Here is a 10,532-nt window from a genome sequence, read left to right on the forward strand (position 1 = left end):
ACACTTCCATGAAAACTTCCATCAAACCATGATGCTCGCATGCAATTTCCGTAATAAGCCATCCTTGAAGCTCTTATTCATGGATGCAAATACTGTAAAGTCCCTTTCCAGGGAGGATTGGGAAGGCTGTGCCAGGAGTCAGGGGAGGGACGAGCAGAACGGAAGAGGAAGCAGAAGGTTCTTTATCAAGCTATGAGCATTATTGCTTATTATGATTTTAGAAACTTTTGTGTCATGGTTTGTCTGTACTTGTTTTATTTTAAAACACTTAACATTGTTGAAAATACATATATGTGTCTGCAAACAAGCCCCAGGCCTGGGTCCCCCAGCACCCCTTGGGTCCCCCTTGGAGATTGTGTGAATAGCACAATCCATGTCCCCTGCATGAGAGGTAGTGAGTTCATCAGCACAGGCAAAGCACACCCAGTGCCTGGCACAATGGCAGAATTCAGCAGGCAGATGAGGAGGAAGCTGGGTGTCTCCTCCTCATTCCTGCTAGCTTCCCAAGAGCGAAAGGCTGAAAGGGCTTCCGGAAACCGGTGTGGCCCTTCCCTATACCGGTAAGAACAGGGAGTCCTTTAGTTCTCTGCTGAAATCAAAGCGAGGTCCCAGGGCTGCACATTCTTGTACAAATGCCAAAGCTACCATGAAGTGTCAACATCAGACAGAAATTTCTTTCTGCTTCCATGCTGTTAACAGGAAACTGAAAAGTGGAAAAAAAACAAGGCACCCTTCCTCACAGTATACCCGGACACTCAAGGCGCCTGCAGTCCCAGGCAGAGGTCAGGTATCCGTGTGGGACGCCCCCTGGAGGGAAATACAGAAAGCACAGCCAGGCGCTCAGGCCCTTCCCTGCTAGTGCAAAGGCGTGGACCCAGCAGCAGGTACTCCTGAGAGGAGGTGAATGCTCATGAAATCAGGAAGTGAGCCCCTCCGAAGCCAGCCCTTTCTTTCCAGCCATGAAGTTCTGCCACACATCACACCCAAAGGTCCGAAGGGTCACGTGAATCCTCTGACCCTCCTCCTGAGTTATCCTGGGTCTTTAGTCACAGCCACAGCAGCTGACTGACACCCTCTCTCTCCTAGACACTGCCCCCATCAGGCAGGGAGGACACTACTGCAAAGAAAATTAGAGAAATACAAAACACCACGTGATTTGGACCAGTTCCTATAATCATGTCCATGCCTCTGAGGTGGATGTAACTGTCCCATTTTACAATGTCCAGGGAAGCTAAGCAGCTCTGTCCCAGCTTGGCAGGGCCTAATTTAGCTAGACACCAGGGCTGAGGGTCAGCAGCTGGCAGCTCTTCCTGCTCACCTGGAAGGGTGGAGGGCCCCCTGAGAACTGAGAGATCTCAGATCTCCTGGAATCCCCTCCTCCCCCCCCCCTGTGGGGGGACCTCGCTAGGTCATATTGTTGGGATCCTGCCATATCAAGCAAGTAGAATTTGAACTCCAGAAAATTTCCAACACAGAGCACAATGGCAGCCAGCTACAGGTGCCTGGCAGATGGAAGGAAGCAGGGAGAGCAGGGTCGTGCTGATGTTAATCTCCCACCACTTGGATTTTAAATGAATCTCAGCAAACACGCATCTACTTTGAGCCATCTTCCTGGTTGGCGAAACTCCCAACACAGGCAGTAGTCTTTCTGTGTCTCTGGAAATGTGTGCAGATACCAGGCAGAAATTATTTGAGTCTTGGGGGAAATGCCTCCTGCTGCCACCACATATGTAGCGAGAGCTCAGTTATTAGGACCTTTTCAAAATGAACTGGGTACATCCAGAGATGGCACACATGTTCCCTGAGGGGTTCCGAAGCCCAGGTGAGGTATTCACATTGGATTTCAGCCTCCTCCCAGAACTCAGTCCCTCCATGCTGCTGAGGGACTTCAACTGCTCCCTGAAGGCAGGTTGGCCCATAATGTTTCAAGGAGAAGAGCTTAGGTGCTGCTCCTTGGTTTAACACAAGTGATTTTTCCCTCCCCAATGACCTCCTTGCTGGACACACACTGGTGATCTTTGTCCTGTGAGTGAGATTCTTTGTGTTGGGCTGCCCGTTTGGACTTCCTGTTCAGGAGTATGTCCTCCTAGGCTGCTGTGGGCTCTGGTCCCGCAAGGTGGTAAGACAGAAGGTATTAGAAACCTATGGGAGAAAGCTTGCAGTTCTTAAGAAATGACACTGCCTTTCCACCAAAGGCAGGAAGCATAATACTTTCTGCTCCTTAGTTCCAATTGATATCATTTGGTTTTTCTCTCATGAGTTTTAGGGGATTAAGATTTACTAAAATAGGGCTGGGAAGGTGGCTCAGTGGTAGAGTGCTTGCCTTGCATGCTTGAGGCCCTGGGTTCGATTCCTCAGCATCACATAAGCAGGGGGGAAAAACCCGGAAGTGACGCTGTGGCTCAAGTGGTAGAACGCTAACCTTGAGCTGAAGAGCTGAGGGACAGCGCCCAGGCCCAGAGTTCAGGCCCCACAACCGGACCCCCCCAAAAAAAAGATTTACTAAAATAGTGTTCTAGAAAGATATCATTCACCAGAGGCATGAAGAAATCTTTCTATTTCAATGGGAAATTGAACTCCTCTTGTCCATTCTCTTTTATATTATTTAATCCAGGTCTTCCTCATTTTCCTTCCTCAGTTTCCATCTAGACATTTGTCAGCATCTGGAGGTATTTTTTGTCATCACCAATAGAGGTGAAAGATACCCATCATCTTTAGTAGGTAGCGGCCAAGGGTGGCACTAGACACCTTGTGATGCTCAAAATGGCCCCAGTGCAAGGATTATCCAGTACAAATGACAGCCATGCCAAGGCTAAGAAACCTTTGCTTTCATTCTCAATGACATGAGGAACCTTGCCACCATTGCCCATATTGTCTTAGCTGCTGACTGTCCCCACCTTCCTATTACCTTCCATGTGTAAGGTATGCATTCCACTGTCTCTTTTTCTCCCTCTATCACCCTTAGGAAGCAGCCTGGGGCTGGTTTTATTCTTCCTCCATGAAAGTTGATCCAAAGCACCCAGACTTGCTTCTGCCCTAAGATATTTTTCTTGATCCTTTGATTGAGCTCTTTTTGGAGCCTTAACAGAATTAAACTCTCACCACAGATGGGAGCTGGTCGTCCATGTCTGGAATCCTAGCTATTTAGGAAGCCAAGAATAGGGAGATCATGGTTTGAGGGCAGCCCTGGAAGAAATGTCAGCAAAACCTCTTTTCAACTCATTGCTAGATGCAGTGGGGCATGCTTGCCATCCCAACTTGAGTGGGAGGCTGAAATGAGGGCACCCCAGCTTCCAGACCACCGGGGTAGAAAAGACCAAAAGACTGTCCACAGAGGGAATCTGGACAGGATGGCAGGCGCATCAGAGAGTCTAAAGCAGACTGCTCAGGGTCATGTCTGGAGCAAGAAGAGAGACTGTATCCTAAACATAACCAGTAAGAACAGCTGTTGAAGGTGTGGCTGAGAGGTACAGCACCAGACTAGCCAGCAGGAAGCTCTCAGTGCAAGCTCTGATTCTGCCCCCCCCCACACACACACAAATAAAAAACACCCTAGAAGGCTCTGCTTGATATGTTCACACCCTCAGTTTCTTGCTCCTCATTTCTCTCAATGCCTCCTAGGGTCTGACTCTCGTGTGTCTCAGCCGAGGGCAGCCTGTGTTCCCAGTCTATCCCTTTAAGCCTGATTCCCGTCCTTCCCTCGAAGCCTGCCATCTTTTGTGGGTGCTTTAGCTATCCTCCCCCGGTGTGTGTTCACCCGGTGAGCAAAGAAAGCACAGTGTCCACCTTCCACCAAACCTGATCCGCGCTCCTGTGACCCCTCCCTGCCCATTTCTTCCTGCTTACTCCAAGGTCAGCCTAAGTGTGGTCACTCAGCAGACATCAATGACGTTTTTGTGTGTCAGAGACCTTATTCTCCTGTGGCAACACAGATTAATAGAGCTCAGACTCTTCCCCAGGGGAGCTCACAAACTAGTGAGCCAGACAGAGTGCAGAAGCTTTGATTACAGAGCTAAAAAAAGATGTCCTTACTCAGGCCACAGGGACCCAGCAGGCTAGGGCTGCTTTCACCTCACCAGACCTTTTGATACCCAGACGAACCTCCACACTGTGTTGTGGCTATCTATCACTAAGTATCAGAGGAGTGGTAACATTCAGAGCATGTGAATAATGCATCGTATGAATCATATATAGGTGTGTGTGTGTATATATATATATATATACACACACACACACACACACACACACTTACATTTACACACACACTTGTGTATGTGTTAGGGAATCTATTTTAAAACATAGAAATTAACAAAAGATAAAGTTTGAACGTAAATATAATAGATTTTGCAAAGTAATGGTAACTATAAATTAGTTAAGGGATGTTAAATATAAACTTGTAAATAGACATGAATTCTCATTCATTTGGAAACTTTGGAATTCTCTCCTTCAGTTTAATAACTTGTGTCCCATGGAATTATAAGATACTCAGGGATGAGTCAAAGCAGGCTGCGGCTACCCCTGTGTTACTCTGAGGGCTGCCTGACAAGGCAGGCCAGCAGCACGCATGCCTCACCGCTCTGGCTGCCAGGAGACCAATGTGTCCACAGGCTTGGTTTTCCTCTTTCTTTGGCCTGTAGCTGGCACTTCTTGGGCCCTCATGTGTTCACCCTTCTGTGCATGCCTGTCTCTTCGTCTTCCCTTCTTACAGGGGACCCCAGTCCTGCTATGTTAGGGATGTCCCCAGTGACCTCTGGGAATGACCTCTTAGAAGGCATTCCCCACTGTGCCATGGTCACATTCGGGAACTGGGTTACAGCTTCACGTAGGGCTGGAGTGAGAAGAGGCCTCCAGGCCCCAGCATTTTCCTCCTGGAGACCTGAAAAGCAATAGCTGGAGGGGGGGAGCATTAGCAGAATTTCGGGGGAACAAGACATCTGACACCAGAGGCAGGAAGCCTCAGTCATAATGGGGGGAACCAACCACGGTAAAAGCCGGCAGTGGGCGGGGACAAAGGCTCTCCTTTCCTGTCTTTCCTGGAGTTCCCATTGGTCAGTCCCTGCTAGAAGCCAGGGGTAAGGTGGTACAGTCCACAGGGATCAACAGACAAAGGCCAGCACTGGGTGACGAGGGCAGACACTCTGAGTGAGCAGCCAGGGCTCAGAGATAGCGCTCATTTTCTGGGGAAAACCGTGCAGGCGTCACAAGTAAGCCAGCGTGCCACGTGGCACCTCCACCTGAACACGCTAATAACGGGCTCAGACACAACGTGTTCTCCAGGTGAGACTTAATTCTTCCAAAACATCTTATGGCCTGCGAGCCTTCCCTTTGGGCTTGGGCACAGATCCGCGATGGAGAGGTGTCTTCCTGTCCATGTCTCTCAACCAGTCCATGTGGGTTTCCTCTCTTCCAGGAGCCAGATCGGCAGTACATGCACATAGGCACCATGGTGGAGTTCGCTTTCGCCCTGGTGGCAAAACTGGATGCCATCAACAAGCACTCCTTCAATGACTTCAAGCTGCGAGTGGGTACGTGGGGCAAGGTGATCTGGGCTTGGGCATGGAACAGAGAAGGGAGTCCAGGAACTGAGAATGGTCCGTAGGTGCGGTTATAACTCCATCTGTAGGGTAGCAGGACCGAGTTCCAGGTGGACAGGCTGAGGGATTCAATGAGCCTGTGTAAATTGGGGGGGGGGGGAATTAGTTCTTTTGGTTGGACCCACATCGTAAGCATGGCCCGTTTATCTGGTAGAAGGCGGTTGGAGCTCAGTCTCTGTAGCTCATGTGTGTCCAGCCAGAGTCCTGGACTTCTTATTTCCTGTGTTACTGATTGAATGTTGTTCCATTATTTCACTGATGTTACTAAGAACCTGCTACTGTAACACATCCAGATTTCAGTGTTCTAACCCCCAAGATCCCTGCCAGACTTGTGTCTCATGTTATCCATAGGGCTCTAGATTTTTCTTCCAGTCTTAGGGGCAAAAAAAAAAAAAAGAGACATAGACTTCCTGATTTCTAATAGTCTGAACAAACTTTGAAGTTGCTTTTGCAGCATGTGTCATGATTACTTGCCTTTTATAATTTCTCATTAAAAAAGAAGTGTGATTTAAGCCATAGGGTCGCACACGGCTCCCTGTGATGCGTGCTCGATTGCCTGCAGGCATTCATGACATGTAAGAACTTCTCTGACAGTCTTAGCGTCTTCTTAGCAACATATTTTGCTTCCTCTGCAAGTCCACATGACACTGGTTCTGTGACAGGTTCCATCTGTATGGTTTTAACCTTCTTATGCTTACGGATTTGAACTTTTTGAAAAAAAGAAATCTAGATATGTAAAGCTAGTTTTTCCTTTGCTGTACATGCAACCTGAACTTTAAAACCCAAGAGGATTTTATGCCTGGCAAATGTGACTTGCTCCTGGTTTTCAGCCCCCAGTGTGTGTGTGTGTGTGTGTGTGTGTGTGTGTATATATATATATATATATATATATATTTCCTTTGAACACTGCCTGCTCTGTGCACACCACACCTTAACCAGGACTGGGCCAAGTGTGGAAGGGAGGAGGCTGGGGCTGAGGGGGAGGGGCAGGGGGAGGCCCCCATCCCCAGCATCGTGTCACTTTGGTCCAAAGTACTGTAGATTGTTTTGGCCGCTTAAGAAATGGTGTCATCAAACAGTTGTACTAAGTCTAGGTGTGTCGGTCCTTTCCCTGTTGCTATAACAAATTGCCTGAAGCTGAGTGATCATAAGGAATATGATGTGCTTGGTTTACCATTTTAGAGGCTTGAAGGGTAGCCCCCCTCTCTCAAGGGGGTAGAACTCACTCAGTCTAAGGTGCCTGGCTGCGTGGTCACCTGGACAGGTCGGAAACCAGAAAGAACTGGAAGGGTTAGGCCTGCTCTTCTGTAAGGGGCCCCTCTCAAGGGAACTCAGTCTAAGAGTTGCCTTCATTGACCCCTTCCAGGGGCTGCACCCCCAGTGACTTGATGAGCTTGCACTGAGACACACCTCTTAATGATTCCACATCTTAAACCTCGCCACACCAAGGAGGACCCAGATTGGACACCTGAACTTTAGGGAGCACATGTCCAGTCTTCTCTTAATAGAAGCTTATTGCATGGCAGAGCGACCTCTATCATCATACCTAGATGGGTCCAAGATGGCCTTGCGCCGCCCCCAGCACAGGCCCAGGACAACTCTTCAGCAGCCACAAATATTTTTCTTATCCAGATCCTGATTTTCCAAGTGCATGTGTGCAGTGGTGGACGACTTTCTTCCATTGTGTTGGCTGACACGCCTACTTTGTCCCGATCATTTTATAATTGCTATCTCTGTTCTCAGCCCGCTTACCAGTCCTGTAGACGGTTCCCCTGAATACCTAACCCAGTGTTTCACTTGACCACAAATCACATTCACTCTCGTACTGAGTGGAGAGGCCCACGGCCAGGCGTCGCCAGCCTGGGCTCTCCTCCACCTGTGGAGCCGCTGGCTGAGCTGGAGTCAGCAACCACTGTCAGGAGAGCTGCTGGGTGAGGGAGACAGTCCCAGGCTGTGCCCAGCCCCGACTCCTGGGCACTCTGACCCATGTGACCTAGCTGCAGTGCATTAATTGTTCTGTCCCAGGCAGAGGTGAATTTCATTGACCACTCCACACAAGCAAAGCAGAATGTCCTTCGCACCTCTCTTGTGTCTAGTAAGCTGGTATAGAATAATATTTAAGCCATGGCTAAAATCTGTGGAATAATGATAATAGTAAAATGAATCTCTCAGGAATGCCCCTTTAATCAGCACAGCCGAGCTGATGCGGGCCTGGGCTCAGGGGAAATGGAGGGGAAGGGTCATTGGATCTCCATTCCTCGGTTTCTACAACCCTCTTTGTATTGTGTGCTTAAACTGTGTTCCCAGGAGAAGAATTTAGCACCCGCTCCCGAATGGGGGGGCCACATACAAATTCAGGCGTCCCTGCATGTAGCCGCGACCTGACTTTTAAAGCTTTGTCCCCCATGCCAAGGGCCCTCTTCACATGCCAACCCGTGTCGCAGCATGGGTTTTTATGATTACAGTTATTGAGAGCAACCATTTAGTGGTGGCTTGAGATGTCCCACTATCTGGAGGAATAACACAAAAATCCCACATAAATCAAGATTCCAAGAACTCTACCATGCCTTAGAGCAAGGACTAGACCAGCTAGAACAGTGAGCAGTAACTTTAGAGCCCCGAAGCTTCTAGAAACTATACACAATGCATGTGGGACAGGAGAGCCCAGCTTCAAGGGGGAAAAGGTCTCGACAGCAGAAACCAGCAGACGTTCCAGAGCTAGAGACCATGCTGCACACCACCATCTCGCCGAAGACCAGCTCCTCAGCCTTAACTGCCAGTCATTTCCTCAAGTGAAAAACATCCCCAAACTTGAATTCTATCAAATTCTTTTTTTTTAGGTGCCAATACTGGCTGGGGCTTGAACTCAGAGTCTGGGCACTGTTCTTTAGCTTTTTCGCTCAGACTGGTGCTCTACCACTTGAGCAGCAGCTCCACTTTGGCTTTTTGGTGGTTAATTGGTGATAAGAGCCTCATAGGTTTCCTGTCCCAGCTGGCTTTGAATTACAATCCTTTTATCTTAGCCTCTAGAGTAGCTAGAATTACAGGATTGAGCTATCCACTTCTGGCTTGTCAACTCTTTACACTAACAGTAGTGCAGACTTGGAGAATCCACTGCAAAGCAGTTTAGAAGTGGGTATCGCCACCACCATATTCTTCTTTAGCTCCATTAACTGTCCAAAGAGATTGCATCAAAACAACAAGACGTAAGTGGGGGAAAGCCATGTATGTGTACCAGAAGCTGGTGGTGGAGATGGTTCCAGTTGTAGTAACATAGACCTGGAGCTGCCCGTGGCTTTGTGACAACCCTCCCTCTGATTCATTGCCTGGAATGCGGGGTAACAGCCACGTGACCCACATCATCATCAGGATGTCCTGTCAGTTAGATGACACCAAGATGATGCTCAGAAGCCAAGAACGCTGCTCGTGTGGTTAAGGATATTGGCATTGTGCTTGTCATTTTGGCAAAACATTGGAGTCAACCCAAAAGTCCAACCATAGCAAAACAGTAAATAGAGGGCCATAGGTCTACTCCACTTGCCATTTAGAGTTCAATTTTATTTAGAAGTTGGTGTTATCTATGAAACCACTGGAACCCACCTACCTAAGATTTTATAGTGACCTACAAAACAGTTGTTTTAACTTTTACATTTTAAAAGCATACCAGTTTTCTGCTATTAGAGAAAGATGATACATGGATAGGTAAACAGGAGTCTAGATCATTCTAGAAGGAAAATAAATGAACAGACTTAAACATTGTGGCTGTGCGGAGAGGCCCAAGCTGGAGGGATTTTCTGGGCTTTAGCGTGTCCTGCATTGGGTGGATGTGTCTTAGCAAGGATTGAAGAATGGCCTGGTGACAGTTCAGTCTTTAGGACAGTTGCTGCAGCCCAGGTCTTGATACCAGCTGTGCTGTGTCGCAGGTATTAACCACGGACCTGTAATTGCCGGCGTCATCGGTGCCCAGAAGCCGCAGTATGATATCTGGGGCAACACTGTCAACGTGGCCAGCAGGATGGACAGCACCGGAGTCCTGGACAAAATCCAGGTAAGTCCTTCTGGGTCACCTCAGCCAGGCCTGGCCTCTTACCAACTGCAGGGAATAATCATAGTGGTCATCATCAATTACATGTTAAGCACAAACTTTGTAATTCACTTACACCTTTTGATTGGGGGAAACGTCAGTTTCTGCAGTAATTCAAAACAGCAACAGCAACTGAACTCTAATAATACCCAAGTTATTGCACTTGAGCAAACAGATCTCCCAACCCCCCAATCAACTGTATGCAGGACCATGTGACAGCCCCAGCAGGAAGCACAGGGCCTCACTCTCCTCCCCTAGCCCTCCTCCTGCCCCCGCACCTGGGAAAGGGTTTACCTGGCGCAGAGACCGGGAGCTGCAAGCACGTAGCCCTTGCTCACCCCAGTGCCACTTCCCTGAGAAGGCGAGGGGCTGGACCAGAAGATTGGGGGGAGAGAGAAACATAAGATTGACTGAAAATTGTTTCAACCTCCCATGAGATTTGAAGAGACAAGACCTGAAAGTTCTAGAATCTGTTCAAGGAGAAAAGGGGGAAGAACTAAGCAAAGAGATAGAACTGCAGCTGGAGAAAAATAAAATGATGTCACGTGCATATTCCCGTGGCTCCTTCAGTCAGTTTCCACCATGGTGAAAGTAACTGTAATTACAAGAGAACTTATCCCATTCCAGGAGAGAGAGGTGGCTACAATTGCTAAAACGATCATTGGAAAAACCTGTTGCGGGAAGCGTGCTGAAACTCCGCCGTGCAGCAGTAGGGCAGTGAACGGTGTGGGTGAGAGGGAGAGCCAGGAGGAGAGGGGAGGCTGGCAGAGGCTGGAGACCTAGTTTCCTAGTTTGTGTGGTAGAATGCCAACCAAGCAAGCAAGCTGAGCAAGCCACAGGCCCTGAGTTCAAAC

The 10,532-nt window shown here is 48.5% G+C and overlaps 1 protein-coding gene across 1 annotated transcript in view; it reads left to right on the forward strand.

Annotated features, from left to right (window-relative positions):
• Adcy2 (adenylate cyclase 2 (brain)) overlaps positions 1-10,532 on the forward strand; it is a 319,852-nt gene that overhangs the window by 305,968 nt on the left and 3,352 nt on the right. Inside the window, exons 22-23 of the mRNA XM_013013878.1 lie at positions 5,411-5,525; positions 9,518-9,642. Coding sequence (XP_012869332.1) covers positions 5,411-5,525; positions 9,518-9,642 — 240 coding nt within the window. The remainder of the gene's footprint in view (positions 1-5,410; positions 5,526-9,517; positions 9,643-10,532) is intronic.

The sequence above is a fragment of the Dipodomys ordii genome, unplaced genomic scaffold (assembly GCF_000151885.1).
Source record: "Dipodomys ordii isolate 6190 unplaced genomic scaffold, Dord_2.0 Scaffold21, whole genome shotgun sequence".
In the NCBI taxonomy this organism is placed as follows: Eukaryota; Metazoa; Chordata; class Mammalia; order Rodentia; family Heteromyidae; genus Dipodomys; species Dipodomys ordii.